Source organism: Homalodisca vitripennis, chromosome 3 (assembly GCF_021130785.1).
Source record: "Homalodisca vitripennis isolate AUS2020 chromosome 3, UT_GWSS_2.1, whole genome shotgun sequence".
Classification (NCBI taxonomy): Eukaryota; Metazoa; Arthropoda; class Insecta; order Hemiptera; family Cicadellidae; genus Homalodisca; species Homalodisca vitripennis.
Window position 1 is genome coordinate 194,166,123 of NC_060209.1, and position 22,846 is coordinate 194,188,968.

A 22,846-nucleotide genomic window follows, 5' to 3' on the forward strand; every position below is an offset into this window, starting at 1 on the left:
TGTTCCTCAAGTGTATAAAAAGTGATTTAAAAAATTTGTTTTAAAAGTTTCTAAATTATTAGCACTTAAAAAAAAAGAAACCAGTGATTGTTATTCTTAATCTTAAAAAAGGATTGTTTTGCCTATATAATTTTGACAATATTGTCAGGTATAAACAGACATATGTTGGACTGAGGATTGGAATCTGCACCATCTCTAACTCAGATCCTACGTCTCAGAACACTCGGCCATCGGCGCTCCCTACATGGGAGTGGAAAAAATCTAGTGCATCTAACCTTTTCCTCCCACACAGTTTCTTAGTTTATTACACATACAGGCTGAAGATGGAAATGCTCTCTCTGCTTCAGCACTTGTTGGTAATATTGTCAATAAGTAGCTGTAAACTAATTAGTGTAGTCTTCTCCTGCATCAATACACCTGCGGAGATGATTCTGCCATGCCTGGAAAGCACTCTGGAACTCCTCGACTGGAATGCCTCTCAAGAACCTTGTAACTTCAGCTTGGATGTTCTCCACTGACTCGGTGCTTTCCCTTCAGCTCTCTTCAGTCGGGGGAACAAACAAAATCACATGGAGCTATGACAGGGCTGTAAGGAGGCTAAGGCACCACGAGAATGGCATAAAATGTAGAAATAATCTACTAGTTCAGTCGAATAATTTTGTTTACATTGAGTTTTATTATTGAAAATAAATAAAATAGTAGGGAATCATATATGTACCTTATGAACAATAAAAAGGCTATGAACAACACAAGCTCAAAAAATTAACCAATATTGAATATTTACTATTTTACAGTTTTATTCCAGCTCATATTCACGTTTTCATTGTTCGGTATTTCAAGATACCTAGACCTGGGCGTAGTGCTGGTACCCACCTGCACGTCTTGCAGTAACATCTTGTCCGTTTCCTCCCACCTGGTACTGATCGATTGCTACACACTGCAGTCTTTCTATTCCCTTGTATAACGAATATGAAGTTTTTCACTAAGCCTTTCCATCTTCATCAAAACTAGCAGGTCTTCCTCTTTTTGTCAGATTTCTTTTTTATCTTACAAGTATTTTTATCAAATCTTTTCTGAAATGAACCTGGTGTATTGCTCTCATCCCAGGGGATGTTGCTATTGTTTAATATAAGGGCATTCACAACACCCACTTCCAACAACCAAAGAAAATTTTGTGCCACCACTTAATTGTTTTCCTTGTGAACGAATATGGTGATAAAATTATCTACAAGATAGACACCTCCCATTGCAGACAACAGCAGACACAACAGTTCAACTCCGCTTTTAACTGTTTCTCTCACTTCTTCTGTAGATGAATCATAGAGACTAACTTATCATAAGAACTTCTCTTTTGTCTTTCCATTGTAAGATAAAAATTATATCACCTTTCCTGTCAACAGTGATAGCCCCTTTTAACATTTTGTACTTTTTTTACATCTACGGGTGCACCTTTTCTCTAATTAGTACTGTGGCAAGTTCAACACTAGAATAATATCAATCACTAAACTTCCATGTGTTTTTGAGGCTTGTTGACAAGAAATTTAGTTGTAGTTGTCCCCCAGTAAGGTTGAAGAGCGAAATGTATCAATTTTCAGAACCCAGCAGGGATCACTTCTGGCTGGTTTATACCTTCCAGTTGAACCCACACTGGGCACAGCAAAAACCGATGTGTCACTTAAATCTGGGCACCTCATGGATGTCCAGGAGCAGCACATCAAGATTCTGGGGTACAAGGGCAATTCGATAGGTCTAGTGGGAGATGACTGAGTTGGTGGGGTTCTTTCCCTAACCTCAGAGGTTCATGCTAACCTCAACAAGGGTGTGCCACTCCCTGCCTGCTTTGACTGGAGAGGCTGGTTCAGAGCTGGCCTCCCCTTCTTCCGGGGGACATGACATGATTAGTGCCCTAATTCTTTTTCTTGGATCTCGATAGAAGGCGGCCCCTACCCCCTAACCTTACCCATCCTGAATATCCTGTTACTCAGTAAGCAGCGCTAAGGTTTTTATAGTACTAAGTGCAATTTATAAGCTTCTTGTTCTAAGAGAACAACAACAAAACTTGCAGAATCAGTGAGGATGTACACTTTTACACCCCACTGTTGGGGCTTGTCCTTGTATACTTTAAAAATGATATTTCCTTTGAAGCCTACTGTGTTTTCATCAATACTAATTTTATATCCACGACAGTAACACTCTCTAAATTTTGTCCTACCTGTAATCATAATAATATTTTTATTGCTTTCAAACAATTTTACATTGCATTTGCAAACGCCAATGTTAAAATTTTCATTAACTCTGTGACAACACGACAGTTCTTAAAAGCTCATCTAAAAAATTAAGCTGAAATAAGCCATTTCATCCTCTAGTTTTTATTAAAGATTTGAAATAGGGACTAAAAAGTGCTCTCTGTCTTTTAACCTCTAGGAATCTCGGACACAGAGTTGAAAACTACTGCAGAATGAATACATAATTCATATGAAAGAAGAATGAAATGCATTATGAACAACAATTTTTAATACAAAACTAAAGTGAAAACTGATATAAATACATTTCTAAAATTTTTTCTTTGCCTTGAGCATTTCTCTGGTGACAACATGTTCTGGCGGGTCGGACTTGAGTTTGTCGACATTGGTCAGGCCATCTTCCACTGCTCTGGACCACGCAAAGTCTGTTAGTGCCTGTAACATACATGAGGAAAGTTTTACCTAGTTTCCCATAAGATAGAGAAAATACTATGTTTTAATACAAGACCACATAAAATGTTAACAAAGAATATTGCATCACTCCCTATGCAAATAACACGTAAATGTAAAGATAAACAAAACCTGTAACCTTAAGAGCTTTAGGCTTGCAAAATTCTATATAAATTAAATTTAGAAATTTTGTATTAAGATAATTTTTTAAGCTCAAAATATAAAATTGTATAATGATTTAATTCTGTACTTAAAAATTTTACCATAACAGTGCAATATCTATTCTTAATCACAATACCAAAGAGAGAGTTGTTGAAGTACATGTACGTACTTGTAGCAAGCTCCTTTAGCGTAATGACTCACAATAATATGTACTTGTGCCAGATTTAAATGTTTCCAAAAGTTTTTCAAAAACAAAATAAAAAACAACTAAACATGATATTGTGTTGTGATTATAAAGATGGAAACAGTGGTTGGAAGTTCAGTGTGGAAACAATTAGTATTCTTGCAACCAAGAATATATAAAAACATTTTTAATACAAGAATTTAACTATCCTAATATTTGGAGAAAAAGATTAATAAAACAAAAAGCAATTAGTTTATTGAAAACTTTTTTTAAATAAAACAGTTTTAGAAAAACTAATAAAATGTATATTTTGTTTTGAAATCAAATAATTACTAAATAAAAAATTTCTTCCATCAAATCACAAACCATACTAAAGTAAGGGAAAGAATAGGCCCATCATACTCCTGCATTTTTCGAGTCAAACAAATTGAAAACCGATTATTTGTTGATATAGGATCTATCACTAAACGTTTCTGAACAAAATAAAGCTTCAACATGGATGGGGGAACTGTAATAAAATAATGATTTGGACTGCGAAAAATTGGTGGTAGAGAATTTTATAATGGCATAGAAGCTAACTTTTACCAAATCAATTAAACATGTTTCTCTGGGTTTCACTGGTGGTATATAGTATGCTAAACAGCATTAAAAATCTATTTTATTGATCATATCTTTCTTAGAAATGGATGTCAATTAAGTGTTGAATGTTTGATTGTTGAAACAATAGAACATCAAACAGCTGAGTGGAATCTGCACCCTTAGTTTTAAAATTCCACGCAAAAGTGTTAAAAACTACAACTGATACACAATAATACAGATAAAATACATCTTAGCATTGTTATTCATGAATATGGTATTATCACCCGTTTTGAGACAGTCTGTGTTGTCACAGTGACAGAAACCAGAAGTGAACATACCTTGAAAGTACGAGGTTCCCAAATTGCTAGATCAGCCAGAGATTTCCGGTTCAACAGAACGTTGCTGGATTGCAGACCTGCGCGAAACAGAGGAAATGGCAGCCCAAGTTCTTCAGTAGCTGCTGTCGTTCTGATCGTCCAAAGCTGCAAAGTTTAAATAAAAATGAGCAAATGTAATTGAAACTATTTGACATTATCCCAGAACAGTTACAAAACAAAAGTTACTATTATATACAAACTATTTATTTTGACAAAAGCGTAACTGATAAAAACAGCTGACCATTTTTGTTTATATTAATTCTGAACACATCATCTATTCATTTTTGTTTATTCCATCACTAAGTAAAACTATTCAATGTACCACAGCACTAATGAGGTAGATTTCCCATTTTTATTTTATTTTTAATTTAAAACAATTTGAATTATCAAAATTATTGCTTTAGTGATAGCTGTTGTACAAAGAAGAAAGTCTGGTGAAAATACCTAAATGATTAAAAAAAATAAAATACGTACATCTTTTTTCAACACTTCTACGGCAACCATTTCAATTTTTCTATAAAACGAAATTTCCTTAACTACAGACAATACAACTTTTCCAAACTTCAATACGGCCAATTCTAAATAAAAACATTTTTTTATTATTATTGAAGAAAAATTATCATTTTCAACAAAACCTGCAGAATTTGTAAGGATTCTGACATGCCCTGTACATAATATTTCAATACCCCTTACTGATGTGTTACGAAATCTGTGCAACACTGAATGGATTTAGATTAAACTTATATACAAATCGGTTAATCTTACCTATTCAAAATTTGCTCATGTCATGTTAAAAATCTAACTGTGAAAATCTGTCAGATATCACAGACTTTTCCAAATCATAAGATTTTCTCTTTATTATAAATTGAAACTTTAAACTTTGGTAACAGTATCTGAAACCATAAAAACTAAACTAATTTTGATCAAGTTTAAAACCATGAAAATTCACTGAACACAAACTTTTGAATGGGTTCAAAATGACATTCTCGCTCTAGTCCATAAATTTCAAGGTATATTGATTGCATCAAGACGGAGAGTGACAGTGATGGTGATTCCTTGTAATGACCACTTACTTACTCAGGCGTGCTTGTGTACATCACATGTGATTTATGGGTAGATCATTTTGTTTAATATCACTACACTAAACTGTTCTTCCAATATGTTTGCTAGACAGGTTATAATATAACAATGAAAGGATATAACACATACACTGCTTAGGACGCACTACTGCGCTGCGCTTATCACTAGCTTTGGCACATCACAGTAGGCCTATATAAAGGCTGATAGAAGGTAGAGCAATAGTGAAGGTATTAATAAACTTTACGATATTATAATATGTAAAGATTATGTTCAAATGGAATAAGTAGAACTAAACGTACACAAGTTAGTGATCTCCCGTGGTTGATCGGTTTAATTAATTTTGGCCAGTAGCGTCTGGAGTGTGTCATGGAATTAGGCAGAGTAAAGGTCAATATATCAATATATCATTTATTAATTTGGGCATACCTTAAGGTGTCTTATTGCAATAATTTCATGTAATTTTTCTTTCTTATCAGAAGATGCTGTTAAGACATTTAAAATATAGTTCTTATTGAAATTTTGCATGAATTAATCTGTAATCAAAGTTTTAAGTGCCATAATAGAATTTACAAAAGATTGTAACAGACACTCTTGTTTAAATTTCAAGAGGATTTGAAGCAAATGTAAGCGCAGTATTAACGGTTTTGTGAAATGTCTACATCCCATTGTGGCTGCATTAAGCCCAAAATTGAACGTTGTCTCTGTGCACCCTAGCTTAGACAACAACTTGGTGCACACAACACGAGGTAGTAATGTTGCATCTCAATCCATATTTTAATTTTTTCTTCTAAACAACCAGAATCAACTGAAGTAAAGGTAGAATACCATTAGACAACTATGGCTGGACTTTGAGGTGGTCCAAGGTTTACTTGAGGTCAACCACTTATTATTCTGGTTTCAAGAAATTGAAAATTGCACAACTGATGATGAATTTTCCCAGAGGCCTCTCAATTCCCAAACATAAATAATTCCCAATCATTAGGCCTGTGCTAGTAATTGATTTGAACAAAAGTTACTGTAATGCAAGAAACCAACACAATACAAGATGAGATATCCTAAAGAAATATAAAATCATCTTTAGATAAGCTGAAATGTTTTGTCGTTGTCAACTGCACAAGCAATATTTTCTGACAGCACAGAAGGTTTTGAGCTCAGTGAATGCCATCCTAGGGACAATTTGATCATTACTTAAGAAAAATGTTTCTATAAATTATAGGTAACAAAATACTTTCAAACAAAATTCATGCATAAACGGGAGTTGCTTTCTTTACTAAAAATTACAAACATTGACCATTATATTAGATTAATAAATTAGTAATAAACTATGAGAAGATTAAAATAAGGTTAGCGAAATCATAAAAATTGCCCTGAATCTTAAAATGACAAACAAAAACAACTACACCTTCAGTTGATAAAAAGACACCCACTTTGCTCATTTGCCTTATATGCTACACACATGTTTAAACGTTAATAATTTACTTGTCAGTAATTAAATAAACATAAATTTTGAAAGTGACGGACTGTAGGAGAAAATGTCAACGGTTTTTTTAAATGACACTGAAAAATTAAAGCATCAAAATTCAGTGTATGACTAACTTACATCTCTCATATCTTCTCTCCTCAGTTTTCTCCCTTTCGTTGAGTACACAAGAGCTCTATGGACTTTCCTCACGGCTATGCTGTAGCAGTTCCGCGCTCGACCGTAGAAATGCTGTGAATAACATTATCAAAATTCAGTATGACAATAATTCAAAGTCTAGTTTCATACAACATACATGAAATATAGTGATACAATCTATAGCGATACTTCTTATGTGAGATACAATAACCTAATTGATCTTATAAATAACAAAACTGTTAAAAGTGAACATGTAGCAATTTAGAAAGAAATATAAATAAAACAAAAAGTGAAAAACATAACTTACTCTAGTTATATTATCTATTTCTAAATAAACATTTTGCGGACAGTAAATTTTCAATTTATTTCAGTCATAAAACTGAAAACCTTAGAGCTAGGCTTTTTTAAACTAAACTGTCCAGGATTAATGGTACTTTCTGATTAAACAGAGGCTACCATTTCAAAGCATTTTATAGCTGTGGCTGTTGTGTTTAAGTGATTTATGTTTACTAACCTAACCTAGCCATTAGTATTTATTGTGTAACTGCCCACCCAAAGCTGCTAAATCTTGTTTTTTATCGGTGGCCTCTGTTTAATCACAAAGTACTGAATTAATTATGTACAGAATATATGCTTAGGATATGGTCGTCTTCAGTTTTCCTAATTTTGGTTATAATAATTTGTTTGATCACTGTAAATATTAAATTCATATTTTAATTTAAAATATATGATTGTTATTGAGGACTATAGATACTTTTATATCGATTCATAGTCTAGGATTTGAGATGCGAATATTAGGTATCGATGATTACATTCTTCGATATAAAAAACCGGGTCCGCTTATCGTACCCTACCCGAGAGTGGATTGTGTACATATGTGTTGGCTGTGCTTTGAGCCACATGGTTCAGTTGTACCTAACCATGTCCTAGTCTACAATACCCATTTCAAAATCTATCTTCCATATTTGGTGTTCTGAGCAATGTTGGAGTATTTTCCACTTAAATAACGACAAATAAGCAACAAATAACGAGAAAGAAGCCTTGTAAGTTATAAGTAAAAAATATCCCCTGAGATAGTAACTATCAGGTAGCCTACTGATCGAAATTCATGAGTGTGATAAATCAAGTACTAAAAATATTATAAACTCAACTAATTATTATGTCATCTTATGTCCTAGACAGAAACACTCTCTCAAATCTTTTTAATTTTTGCATTTAGGCCTATAGTTTGTAAGTGCTGCCTAAATGTAGGCTATCATTGTGGAAATGGAACTTAAAATTGTTAAAAGTAGGCTAGTTTTAAAGATCGTTTTAGGTATCGTGAGTAAAAATATACTATCAAATGTGAAATTATTTTATTATTATTTTAGTGTCTTGCTCTAAGGTCAATTATTTTGTACGACATGATCGAAAATAGATCAATAAAATACTTACTGCAGACAATCTCAAAATGTTCCTCTTTCTATAAAATTCATCTGGACCTTTATTAGGATCTGCATATTTAAGCACTCTGCGGGCACATTTAGCAACATCCAGAAATACCATTTTAAATTGTCTATACGATAAACACAATAAAGTGAACAGTTAATAAGAGTTTGACACAACTGAATAAGACAAAGTTATCGGTCGTTAGAAAATTAAATCAATCCCCATAACCTATAAGTAACTAAGTAAGTCAAACCGATGAAGTAAGAATAGGGCTACGGCTTCTGCTACTACACTCCAGTCTTTTTACTCATTTGTCAATTTGGTGGCAAGCTACAATTTCAAACCATGCAACTTTGTTCTTCTCTAACGTGTAATTATTTCACGCTGGATCATTGAAATAAATTGCATGTTTTATTTAATATAAAGGGCATTAAAAACATTTTTATTGTTAGTCACAAATATAAATGTTATATCTATAAAATTATGTACTATTTGTATGTATGTACTATGTTTAATTAGTTAGTAACAGTCTGAATAATCTAAGGAAAGATTGAAGAAACTTTGAATTGTGTATAATCGGGAAAATTCTTCTTCCCAGGAGTTCGCCGCTGCTTGCACTCCTTCACTACACACCATTATTTAACTAATCACTTTTCTTAGGGATTTTTCATTAAAAATTAAGTGGAGCTAGTTTACCTCTTTACGCGAGCCTATTACACCACCTTAAATTAATAATTTACGGATTTGACAAATTCTGTTGGCATTGGATTCCTTATTTTACAGTTTGGACACATCCCTGGAACGTTCACTGCCAATTAGTGATCCCAATTACTGGTTCCCAATTTGTAAAAATTATAAAAAACAATAAAATCTGGAATTTTTTAAATATTAGGCTACAGGTATTCACCATTTAAGACCTACATGCCTTTTTGTAACTTTTATGTTACTTGGTATTTGGTAAAGATTTGTTAAACAAACATCTGTTGTTTGTTTTAAGGAACAAACATACTCCTTTATTTTAAGGAACACACGATTTATATTTTATCCCCCCTTGGTCTGTGAAACATTTCCAAAATTATTATACAGTTATGCATATCTGAATGAAAATTGAACTTCTAGTAATATATCCATAATATATTCTCTGTTCTTCAAACATCTTGTGTCTCATAATACGTCCTGCGTGGGTCCGTATTCAAAATTTTAAATTTTAAAGAGTTATAGTTTAACTATGTAAAATGTGGTTATACTTACACGGATGAAAAATTTGTGACAAGTGCTAATCGCTTTAAATAAATCAGATTGGTAAGTTTTAAAATATTATTATATGTGACTTCTTAGGCATGTTTTAAAATTTAAGAGACAATTTTAGATTTTAAACTACGAGTACATGGTTATTTTTAATGGAATTAAAAGCAAGCATATGAAAATATGTGGAATATCTTACAATACAAGTAACCAGGATCAATCAATTTTAGATATACAGCTCTGAAAACTTTACAGAGATCATTGAGATTTGTTGAGAACATTTTCTTTAATTTATTACACGGTTAGAAGCATTGTGTACTAGATCATAACATTTTTATGATCAAAGCAAAACTAGCAGTAATAAGAGAGATCAAATTAAATAAAGAGTTGGTAATAACAATGACAATTTCTCTGCAACAACAGCATTTTTGAAATATCGGTGAGTCAAAAATTAAACAAAACTCTTGAATAATAATTTGATTAAAAAAGTAACACAGAAAAGGACACAACATATATTATACTGTTATATGAATAATAAGTTCTATGTGGTCCTATTTCAACACTTATCAAATATCAAGTGAGATCGATTAGTGAGATCGATAACTTGAAGAAAACTGTCAATAAAAAAAATAAATCATACAAAATTATAAACAACCTATTATAATATATGAAGCAAAATGTAAATACACAACTGGTGATCAGTATTATGATCACTAGTCATGTTGACCTGAGATGTTGGAGTAAGAAGGAGAGTGCTCTCCAATTAAGAACATAAAAGCTGGTTCGAAAGAAATTGATATTCCTTTGGTTCTTTGGATAGTATATATTATTTTGTATAATATGCCATTCAACGATAGATGATAAACTTTTGCATTACTTCAACGTCTACATCCACATAACGACAGCTCAGTTAGATACGAATCTATTTATAAATTACATTGGAGGTGTTATTACCACTAAATTTTCCATGTTTGCCGATGACATCAAAGTTTATACCTGTGTGCTTAGTGAGGAAAATCAACTCGATCTGCAACCATCATTGATCAGCATAAGTGATTGGTACAACAACAACTCCATGGTATTAAATATTTCCAAGTGCAGGGTAATGACATTCAATCGTGGCAAGAGCTGTCGTCATTTCAACTACAGTATCAATGGCAAACAGCTTGAAAGAGTGTTCAGGATGCTGTTATTCTGAACTCTTCCCTAAGTTACAATGACCATATTTTGAACGTCACTCCTAGAGCCAATGCTCTCATCGGTTTCATTGTAAGATCTACTAGAGACTTTAGATCCCCAGTCACCATGGTCAAACTATAAAAGACCCTAGTACGGCCTGTTTGGAATACGGTTCTGTAATTTGGTTACCCTATCAAATTGGCCACAATGAGTTGCTGAACAGGGTTCAGGTACGTTTTGTGCATCTCCTCGGAATACGACTTGGATATACCTTTCTGGGCACTCCAGTGGCTGAAGTGGAGGACATGTTTGGCTTGCAGTCCCTCTCTCTCCGAAGGAAGTTCCTCGACCTTGTGTTTTTGAACAAGATCGTGAGTGGTGTGCTGGATTGCCCGGTCATCTTAAGCTACATCGACATCTCCATCCCAAGAGGTACTAGATCGAAGACAATCTTCCAGAGAAGATCCATGCCCTCATACTATGCGTACAACTCGTCAGTCCCAAGACTCCTCCACAGTGGCAGTGACGTGGCCCCACTGATTGACTTCTTCATGAGGACAACTGGATTCAGAAATGAACTGTTTCAAATTATTTATAAGAAACCCTAGTTAGGCTTTTGTTGTGGCAGTATCATAAGTATGGCAATTTCTGATTAGGGTAAAATTTTTTACACTCTTTTGTTACTTTCTGTTTGCCTAACTTAATGCTTGTTTGTTATTGTCTTGATTGTTGAAGTTTGTTCTAGGTTTATCTTTTGTTATTTCTTTAGGAAATTTAATTTTGTTATTTTTTAAATTTTTATCATATTGTTATAGTTTGTTTTCAAGTTTATCTCTTGTTATTGCTTTAAAAATTGTACTGTTATGTAGTCGTTCAAATTTTATTTTTAATTGTTGCCCTCTTTTCTTAAGGCATTAAGACATGTTTAATACGTTCTTACTTTACTATAATAATTACGCCAAAAGAGTAATGTCAAGCTTCAATAAGATAGTCAAAAGATGTCAACAATATGTTTGACAAGAAAACTATAATATATAACATGTTGTGAGCATTAAATAATGCATTACAAATAACTAACAACGACATGATAATAATATATCAAAAAGTAATGTTTATAACATAATATATTTAGAACGCATCTAGATGAAGGGAATTTACCGTTTCTCAAGCATCACTGTTTTCAGCACTGATGGAAGCTGTAAGAGATTCTATTCCAGTGGCTGTGGTGGTGGGGGACTCCGTTGTTAGGTTAAAGCAGAATATTGTACTGTTGACGTCGGTCGGGCGCAGTTTGTTGTCGTGTCAACTGTCATGATTGTGTCTGGGTTGTTTGACGGCGGTGACTTGTGCTAATCTAAATGTAATATCAACCGTAAATCTTAAAGACATGGTTTAAGTTTCGAGAAACGTGTCCTAATATTTGCTGTTATTATTTTGTGCGGTTATATTTTAAAACGCAAATAAAATTCTGGTGTTGTGGACCTGTTGCTGTGGCTAGTTAGGCATAGCGTATCACTGTGTGAACTTGAATTCGTGTTTATGCTGTAACGTTTTGTGATTCACATCTCCGATTTGAAATTAGTGTAGTGGGACGCATGAGTACCGGATTTATTGCTTACAAATAGCGATTACTATTTACAATTGGTAAGTTATTAAATAGTTGTTTCCTAACCTAGTAAAGTAGCCGGGTACATAACAATCTATATCAAAGTGCTTGGTATTATCAACTATATTTCATAATTAGTTAAGATTCTAATCCACTTGTTTATGAGTAAGCTAATTTGTAATTTAATGGTGGATTTATTGCAGGCTGCTGTTTATTAGGCTATTTAATAAAACAAACAATTTCAAACTTTTAGATAACAATCATTGGTTAGTATTTAATTTACCAACTACTAACTTACTCCCATTTCATAATAATGAGATACATTTTTGTGTTTGCAAAAAACGAATTTTAGGCCTAAAACTTTTTTTCCCTAATATGGAAAATGATCATACAGCTAGGCCTACTTTTGTTTTTTAAATATGGAAAATGATCATGCAGCTATGGAAAGAATTACCATTGCATTGCTTAAATTTGAATTTATAATTCTTATTGCTATGTGATCAAATCCCATGGAATTTTGATGTATTTTTTGATAGTATCTCAAGAAAGTGGCAACAGCAGGGCAAGCTGTTGCAATCAACTATTATGTCAGGAAGCATTCGTGATCAGACATTCTGGAATTTTAATATGTTAATGATTAGTACTATCTGAGGGAATGTTTTTCGTTTTTTAACAGCAGTGTGGGTGGCACCAAAAGGTGGCTGATGGCCAATGATTCGGGGGCGTGCATTCCTCACTAGCCTACTTATAGATAATGTTTACTGTACTTTAGCCGGGGAGAAACTTTAATAAAGACTTAAATAATAATCGGCCTACATTTGTTAGTAGATTGTTATTGAACGATTTGTTAAATTATTCAACTTTATATTTTGTAATATGTAATCACATTCAACCTTTAACAAAAAAAATGATAGGATACATTTTTTGAGAAAATAAATTAACAATAAAATTTAAAATAACAAAAACTAACTTTTCCATAGACCTACGTTTCAGAGGATTACAGTATTTATAGCTTGCCCAAATATCAGTTAGTAACCGCTTTTGTGAAATGGAGGAAAAGATTCTCCCCAGACAGATGCACTTCTCTGCTGTGAAAAAATTCATAAAGATCGTCTGCTAGACAGTGTGCTGGTATTCCACTCCTCCAAACTTCTCTTAACTGCTCGTCAACAACTTTTAGTTGCTTATCTCACACAATATACTCATATTCATCACGTAAATTCTTCATAATTTAGTTTATTCTTCTTGTAGTTTATTGTTTACATTAAACATTCTATAATTAAGAAGTTGAAATCATATGTGTAGTTAAATAAATTGTAGTAGGCCTATCAAATTATTTATTTCATAAAAACAACTGAAAATATTTGATAAAAACAACTAAATAACAAGTTTAGGCCACTTATTGTCTACCCCTTTAGCCACTTAACCTAAAACCATCTAATATCTAAAACTCTTAACAATATCTTAAAGAGTATATACTCTTATTTCCATAAAGAATTTGTATGCACTGACAAACCATATATTGCACAAAAATTATAAACGCTTTTGAATGTAGGTTATACTACTATAAGTCCATCGGTTTAGGGAACCAAGATGATAGGTATAAGAGGAGGTGATAAAAGGGTTATCAAAATTCACACGAGGAAAGGGTAGGAATTTGAGCGGGGAAATTAAGTCTACAAACTGTGTTTCAGGGTTTTTCTTTAGTATGTTTGAGGAAGTTTGTCAGTAGCCTACTTTTCCCTGTTTTTTCATCGTTTTGGTCACCTCTATGGTGAAATTTATTTATTATTTTTCCTTTATTATTACAGTTTTGTTTGCCATTGAACAACTTCTGTGGACGTCTTAGTGTTGCATTTCTTCATGGGTTGAATTTGGTTGTGTAGTTAAATTTAAAGAAACGGATGTTCTTTCTATTTCGTAGTGCTAGTGAGCAATGTGTTCCTGCATAATTCAATTTAAAAGTTGGTTTGGTTAGTGCACTTAAAAGGAGACTATTATTAAGTTATTGTATCAAAATGAGCAAGAAATACATGTTGTTTTCTCTTGCATTGTAACGGGGATTTTAATCTTTGTGAAATTTAATAGTATAGTCAATTATCCTGCTACTTAGAATAATATCGTTGGGTGAGTTTTTGTATTCTACTGATCAGTACTATATCGAGGGATGTTTTTCATTCATCGCCTTCAGTGCTGTCCCGTACAGTACTGATGGCATTACTCATCAACCCAGTGTGTGCCTAAGTTTGTGCGTAAGTGTGTGCATACATGTGGATGTTTTAGCACAGGGTAGGGTCCAATAAGCGGACCCGGTTTTTTTATATCGAAATTGGCAAAACGATATTACTTAATCATAACCATCAATATAATCAATCGATACTGATGAATTATTTTTAACAACTTAAATAATCTATATGAACAGCTGTAAACACTTTCAAATAATACAATTAAGGTAATATTTTAAATTTCACGTAACATTGTGTATTAAAATGGCCGTCAATCTTAGGAAGCTTCACGAAATTGCTTTAAAAGACGATAAAATGTGTTTTTTATGGCTTCAGGATGTTGGGTTAGTACCTAAGAATCCATTATGTGATATTTGTGGAAAGGTAACAAATGTAACTGTCAGAGGAGCTAACATGGTCGTCTTCAGATGCAAAAAAAGAAGGTAATGGTGGACACAACTTTAGTAAAAACGTTTTCGTTCTGTTTCATTTAGTTAAAGTTATGAGTTTCCCTGATTTTGGTTATGTTCATTTATTATTTGTTATCATTAAATTCACATTTTAATTTAAACATATGATTGTTATTACTTTTATATCGATTGATAGTCTATGATTCGATATGCGAATATTAGGTATCGATGATTATATTCTTCGATATAAAAAAACCGGGTCCGCTTATTGGACCGTACCCTTAGCACACAATATGTACTTTACAGTAACACAAACTCCATTATGAAAAGAATTCAGTAAGTTTTTCCTTAAAAACCATCTCAGACATCGCAAACATTGTCCAAGTGGTAAGGTAGCCTATTCACCAAGTGATGCAGGCGTGCCGCTGCGCTGTGGTACGAGTGCTAGGTTGCTTAGAATCTCATGGCAAAAAAAAAGTAGTTCTGGACAGCTGAAGGAACCAGAACCCGATTCTTCCAATCTATTATTTCTATATCTAAGTTATATTAAGAAAAATTTACATTTTTTTGGAAAAGTACCTGGGCCAGGAGTGTTACTGCTGGTGAATTCACAGGATTCAAAGGGTTAAGTAATTAAATTTTTCATTTTTTAAATTAGTAACTAATCATTTTAGACATTATTTTTAATGTATACGCTAGCCTAATTATTGTATGATTTCACAAAACATCCCATGAAATAGTACGGTATGTGTTAGACTAACATAAAAATCCCAAGGCCTAGATCAAGTGCAGGCTATGGCAACATTTTACAATCATCACTTCACTTTATATATCAAGGGACAGGTTTTGTTTGCTTTCTGTACTGTGTAGCTACACATTATTTTGTATACCTGCCCCTGTTTATTTGATTGTTTAAATTAGGGAAGGAATTGAAACATACTTTACTTTAATTATACATCTGAAATTTAAGTTAGTACTTGTACTACAATGCAATTTAAAAATTTCATGATTTTTTATATTTTATAAAATATTAATATGAAGGCTGTGTAATAAATTTTTTTCATATATTTAAATACCTAAAAATTATTATTTGCCAGTGTTTCTAAAACTTTTTCAGTAATCTTCCTGCATTACAAATATGTTTTAAACTCACCGAGGCATACATAGGGTTAAAAAAATTGTAGAAAATCAGTAATACTACCTAGTCAATACTTTTAATAAATTGTGACTTTTAAAATATTGTTTTATTTGGAACTAATTTTTTATTTTTCTAATTAACACTTAAATGGGTTTTTGGTGTTTAAAGTTTTTTTTTCAAGTAGCCTGTGTTGACTTAATAGTAACTACCTATCTACTGAAAAATTAGGTATTTTTTGAGGTTTTCAAAAAAAGTATATAACTGTGACAAGATTAAAATATTTACAGTACTGTCGTACATTTCTGGCTAAATATATAAATAAGGGGTCATTGTTAAAAATTTGAATGCTGTTGTTAAATTATATTCAATCCAAACATTTCATTTATGTATTTGGCAAAAATGTTATAACCCAGGTTTTGTTATGTACCTTTATGTAACTCTATTAACTCCAGTGTACATTCTCCGCAGCAAACTAGACATATCAATTGATTTATACCTTCAATAAAAGTGACAGTGGTCAAAATATGAGTTTTGAGCATCAAACATAAAAGTTTTTGTACTCGATGGACTTGTTGGTAAATATAACTCACATCAAATCTTCTGGTTCACACTGATTTGAAACATTGCTTGTAAAATATCTTCAGTTTAACATAAAAATAGAGAACAATTTTCAGTCAACAAGTGTTAAACTGAAAAAAGAAAACCTTTTGTGTATTTGTTGATACAGTTAGTTAATAGTTATTTATTTCGTGTTAATTTTATATTCATGTGATTTTTATTCACTGTGAATCTAGCTGATTGTAAAATAATACAAATTTAATCGTAAAACATTATTTGTACATCAGAGGAATACTAAACTCATATTTTACTCTGCACTGGTGGCTATAGTGAAGGAAGCACTTATTTTCAACATAAAACCAATAGAACAGACCCAGAAATGAAAGACTTGGCATTCATTCAAGGACAGGTCTAAATATATCGGGACTCAAAACTCCTGTGACTATTAAAATCAAGTAAATCCCTTAATATTTCCACATATATGAATCTGAATTTAATGGGTCTACATCGTTCTGTGAGGACGTAACAGCTGTTTACAGGAGTGTTAGTATCTGCTGTTTTCCTTTTTTAGCTTCTCACAATAATGATGTTATGTATTTTATTAATTTAGTGACTCAGAACAGTTGCTGTGCTGCAAACGTTTGTTTATCAACAAAATAAGCTCTTGCCAGACTTAACGTCAGCGTGGGAGGCTTGGTTGGCACTGCAATACACCTTGCAATCTTACACGAATACCAACTGTGCAAGTCCTAATCCGGTGGTGTTTGTATTCAAAAATGCCAGCCTATGTAAAAAAGTAAAATAAAGAATGTCTTATTTTACCAGGCGAAGTTAGGGCTAAGAAGCCCTCTCTAACACTTAACCTGGGGACCAACGGCTTAAAGGTGACTTCCGAACCACCACCAATGGCCAGGCAGGCTGGCCGCTTGCAAGGGCAGGATCTAAAAAATCACCTGAAGGACATATAGGATTTCCTTCATAGTCAGCTGACTCATCATTTTGAGATTATTGTTCTATTTGTAATTCATGTTGGGCTACAGTAGCTTGAAGTTTACCAGGAATCCCCTGACCGTTAGCGGTTATCACCTTGCTCCCTCTGTATATGGGCAGGTAGGTGTCTTATAACCCAACAAGATTTGTTTGACTTTCATGTCAAAGTCCTTTCTGAATCATTTTGTCATTGTTTTGGATTCAAAAGGTGAGTTTCTTCTCTGGCGTGTTCTAACATTGATGTCAAAGAAATTAAAGGATGTATTCCAGGAATAAAAATAATACTTCTCAATTTAAAAAATGTATCCTTACAGAGCCCCCCCCAAATTTGGTAAAAATAGTATTTTTGTCACTCCATCCAATTAATGCACTTCTTATCAAAAAATATGCTATCCGGAGGCTTTTTTATGCAAGCAGTTTGATTGTAGTAAAGTAAACAATGTATTTTCTATGTGTGAAGATTTGTTAGTCATTAGACATACATATAGGGAAACAAGCTGATGTCGAATTTACAAGGTTAACCTGTAGGAAAAGCTTTATATAAGCTGAGCAAATAAAATTGGTTTTAACAACAATTAATGTATAGAACTTTAAAATGGAAGCCATCAGATGAGCTTCAAAACATTAGTAAGTTAATACTGATTAAAAATTAATTTTGCAAATATGTGTTTATCTCTATTACAATTGTTTTAAGTTTGGTTAGTTTTGCAACTAGTAAAGAACCTGAAACATATCCAAGAACCGGAAGTTCTATTAATTTAGTTGAAACAGATTCAAATGCACTCTTAATATTGGGGATCTGCTGCAAATTTCCTGCATCCTGCATCGACTTCTGCTTTAGGTCCATTTCTCATTACTATTCACAGTAGCACTTTATCACTTACATGGGCGCAAGTTTATTAATATTAATGACCTGGACAGTAGCTGCTGTATTTGTAGTACACACCAAGGTTACTAGAGTGCTTTTAGTAGAACAACTCAGGACTTAACCTTGGATCAGCTTGTAATAACTTGCGTGGGGTGTAAACTTTTGTGACGCTTCTTGTCAAAACCTCCATCTTCTACACTTGAAACCGGTTAATTTAGAGGTCAGAAATCTTTAAAACTCATTTTAGTTTGTGTTTTTGATGTGTCGTATTCCCACTGTGGTATACCGGGAGATAGCGTATGCACTCGTTACATTCCGGTATTATGTGGACAGGACAGTTATATCTGTAGCTTTTTCTTGAAAGCGAAAAGAGTATTTTCCGGAGGCCACAAAGTGCACTCCTCGCCGACATAGCTTCCTTTCGGAAGGCAGAAATCAAGATCCGATCCTCATAATGACGTGGTTTTCACAGTAAGTCAAATAAAGTCTACTATTTCTAATAATTTAGTATTTTTAGGTCCCCAACAAGAAAAACTTTTAGAAAACAATGGTCTACGGATAACACCAAAAGTACCAGGAACATCAACAGGAAGTGAACAGATCGAATGAACATGTTCAGTTAGAACAAGTACACGTAAACATTGTGCTAGCAATGTCAACCACAACCAGATAACCGAGTCGAGAGACAACTTTACTGTTATACGGTGAACGGAACGGAATGTGAAGGTTGCGAGGTTATGGCTTTATTGTCTGCTAGGGCTAGGCTTCAACTGCCACACACGAGCTATGTGGTCTGTTGTTAGCTCTACTACTCTGTTGATTGGTTCGGTAGAACGAGAATTTCACTAAAGTTGTAGTTCGTCAATCTTTCCGGTTCATTAAATAGGAATACACCACGAAACGAGAATTTCACTAAATTTATAGTTCATCAGTCTTTCCGGTTCATTAAATAGGAATACACCACGAAACGAGAATGTCACTATAGTTACAGTTCATCAGTCTTTCCGGTTCATTAAATAGGAATACACCACGAAACGAGAATTTCACTAAAGTTATAGTTCATCAATCTTTGCGGTTCATTAAAAAGGACTTGATTAGTATTTTATGCACAAAAGGGATTTTAAATGAAGAGCTGGTTAAATGAAATTATTTTTGAGCGAAAAACAGCACGAGCTGCTGTTTGATGAATTTCACATAATTTGAGGTGGGATGTGAAATAGGATTTTTTGTTGGTGTAGTAATTGCTGTTACTTAACGCCGAGAAGTTGACAAAAGTTGGGAAAGTATAGGGTGTGGAGGTGGGCTGTGAAATAGGATTCTGTGTTGGTGTAGTAATTCCTGTTACTTAACGCCGAGAAGTTGACAAAAGTTGGGGAAGTACAGGGTGTGGAGGTGGGCTGTGTTGGTGTAGTAATTCCTGTTACTTAACGCCGAGAAGTTGACAAAAGTTGGGGAAGTACAGGGTGTGGAGGTGGGCTGTGAAATAGGATTCTGTGTTGGTGTAGTAATTGCTGTTACTTAACGCCGAGAAGTTGACAAAAGTTGGGGAAGTACAGGGTGTGGAGGTGGGCTGTGAAATAGGATTCTGTGTTGGTGTAGTAATTGCTGTTACTTAACGCCGGGAAGTTGACAAAAGTTGGGAAAGTATAGGGTGTGGAGGTGGGCTGTGTTGATGTAGTAATTCCTGTTACTTAACGCCGAGAAGTTGACAAAAGTTGGGGAAGTACAGGGTGTGGAGGTGGGCTGTGAAATAGGATTCTGTGTTGTTGTAGTAATTGCTGTTACATCACGCCGAGAAGTTGACAAAAGTTGGGGAAGTACAGGGTGTGGAGGTGGGCTGTGAAATAGGATTCTGTGTTGGTGTAGTAATTGCTGTTACTTAACGCCGAGAAGTTGACAAAAGTTGGGGAAGTACAGGGTGTGGAGGTGGGCTGTGAAATAGGATTCTGTGTTGGTGTAGTAATTGCTGTTACTTAACGCCGAGAAGTTGACAAAAGTTGGGGAAAGTACAGGGTGTGGAGGTGGGCTGTGTTGATGTAGTAATTGCTGTTACTTAACGCCGAGAAGTTGACAAAAGTTGGGGAAGTACAGGGTGTGGAGGTGGGCTGTGAAATAGGATTCTGTGTTGGTGTAGTAATTGCTGTTACTTAACGCCGAGAAGTTGACAAAAGTTGGGGAAGTACAGGGTGTGGAGGTGGGCTGTGAAATAGGATTCTGTGTTGGTGTAGTAATTGCTGTTACTTAACGCCGAGAAGTTGACAAAAGTTGGGGAAAGTATAGGGTGTGGAGGTGGGCTGTGAAATAGGATTCTGTGTTGATGTAGTAATTCCTGTTACTTAACGCCGAGAAGTTGACAAAAGTTGGGGAAGTACAGGGTGTGGAGGTGGGCTGTGAAATAAGATTCTGTGTTGGTGTAGTAATTGCTGTTACATCACACCGAGAAGTTGACAAAAGTTGGGGAAGTACAGGGTGTGGAGGTGGGCTGTGAAATAGGATTCTGTGTTGGTGTAGTTAATTCCTGTTACTTCACACCGAGAAGTTGACAAAAGTTGGGGAAGTACAGGGTGTGGAGGTGGGCTGTGAAATAGGATTCTGTGTTGGTGTAGTAATTGCTGTTACTTAACGCCGAGAAGTTGACAAAAGTTGGGGAAGTACAGGGTGTGGAGGTGGGCTGTGGTGTAGGCTGTTACTTGAAATAGGATTCTGTGTGTTGTTGTAGTAATTGCTGTTACTTAACGCCGAGAAGTTGACAAAAGTTGGGGAAAGTACAGGGTGTGGAGGTGGGCTGTGAAATAGGATTCTGTGTTGTTGTAGTAATTGCTGTTACATCACGCCGAGAAGTTGACAAAAGTTGGGGAAGTACAGGGTGTGGAGGTGGGCTGTGAAATAGGATTCTGTGTTGGTGTAGTAATTGCTGTTACATCACGCCGAGAAGTTGACAAAAGTTGGGGAAGTACAGGGTGTGGAGGCGGGCTGCGGTTAGCGGTCCAGTCTGACTCTCTCGGCATGACAAGTGGCCAATAACGGTAACTGTAACCGGAGACTCGGAGACCACTGCCTTCTACAGTCAGGACTGGATAGTGGTTAGCCTCCATCGCCATCCGCAGCCTTCCTAGTTCCCCCTCACCTTGCCAATGCCGAAAAAAGCTGTCACCATAAAAATGTAATGGAGTGGGTACCGGTAAACTTTCGACCTATGTCGCTCCTTCTAGTTTTTCCAAAATCGCATTAAAAATGTCTAATATGTTATTTTGAAGTAAAACTAACCGAGAATACAGGAGTCTAGAAGTCCATCCATGCGAAACGTGCTTGTAAACAAGATTTAATCTGAGTAATTAATAAACTGTGACGTATGGCTAGTTTGGGATGACAACATTTTGTCATATTTCCATGTCTTGTGTGGAGTATTTTGATGTGTGTGTACATTCTTTTGGGAATTTATCTTTGCACTTTTGAACGTAACTCTTTCTTCAAGTATATGCGAGGTTAAATTGTCATTATTACGCACATCAAATGAATATTAAATTTAGATGTCGAATGCAGTGCCCGCGTATGATATTATAATACTATCTGTGTTACTGCTGTTCGTGTAATGCAAAGTGAGTCAACGACTGCCGTGGTCGTGATGCTGCATAGGCCACGGATGCTCCACTGTCGCACTCCTAAAGGGACGTCTATGTAGCAGCAAATAGTGTGTGCTTTTGGCACTTAGGTATAGTGAGTGGTCTGTGTTTGCACGCTGCTCAGGTTTAGTCTAGCTGCTAATCACAAATGAGGACGCTTTGCACTCACAAGAATATTGGATCAGACTTCTGTGGGGACTTCATTTCTGGTCCGCACGAAGCGCCCAGTGCTGACGTCATTGCCATGGCGAGACCGAGGAAGTCTGGTGCAACGGTTAGTTTTTTTAGTCGGCCGGGTTTTAATAAGGCCAATAACTCTCGCCAATTACGGGCAACATCCGGCGGCAATTTGCTCCGCGAATCTCCGCCTCGAGGACGTTGCCGGCCACTTTATTTCATCCCGCAACCGGTTTGATCAAATTATAGTTTTTAAAAGATAAAATCTCAACTGTCGTTATTTCCGATATCTTCCAATCTGCTATGGTGACGTGCAAGTCGATGCCCCCCCTTCCCCACCCTCCGAGTGTTCCTTGGGTTGTAAATACGTTTTGAAATACGGAAATATTGCGTGTGAATTGATCGTGAAAGCGATTTTTTGAGTGGTAGTTGAAGTTGCTTTCAGAAGAATGTTCTTCCAGTGGATTAGTTGCAAAGCCAGCTTGTTATTGTGTTGTGACTCAAGACTTACGTAAAGACCATTACAACGCGTGTACCTGCATTAGATTAGCATGTACACAATGCTGTACCGGTATTAAGACAGCTGTCTCCGACTCTGGCCTTTCAAATTAAGTGTTGTTGTCTCGGAAATTGAGTTGGCATTATGCTCAGAGGAAAAAGGTCTCGCCGCGTCTTGATTACCTAAGACCACTGGGTCTTGTAATTG

General features: G+C 34.9%; 1 protein-coding gene across 1 annotated transcript; it reads right to left on the minus strand.

The window, feature by feature from the left end:
• Window positions 1-2,492: 2,492 nt before the first annotated feature.
• LOC124358780 (39S ribosomal protein L20, mitochondrial) lies at window positions 2,493-8,403 on the minus strand. The gene is made up of 4 exons (XM_046811076.1): window positions 8,128-8,403; window positions 6,676-6,786; window positions 3,957-4,100; window positions 2,493-2,678 (listed from the first exon to the last, which is right to left on the minus strand). The coding sequence occupies exons 1-4, from the start codon at window positions 8,236-8,238 to the stop codon at window positions 2,553-2,555; spliced, it is 492 nt and encodes a 163-aa protein (XP_046667032.1). The 5' UTR covers window positions 8,239-8,403; the 3' UTR covers window positions 2,493-2,552.
• Window positions 8,404-22,846: the final 14,443 nt, after the last annotated feature.

What these genes read in the sequence shown, in the direction of transcription:
- LOC124358780 (XM_046811076.1), bottom strand. Translation starts at nt 8,238, where the DNA reads ATGGTATTTCTGGATGTTGCTAAATGTGCCCGCAGAGTGCTTAAATAT. An exon ending in ACATTTTGAGATTGTCTGCA is followed by an intron (nt 6,787 to 8,127) that starts GTAAGTATTTTA and finishes TGTTATTCACAG; the next exon opens with CATTTCTACGGTCGAGCGCG. An exon ending in GGAGAGAAGATATGAGAGAT is followed by an intron (nt 4,101 to 6,675) that starts GTAAGTTAGTCA and finishes TAAACTTTGCAG; the next exon opens with CTTTGGACGATCAGAACGAC.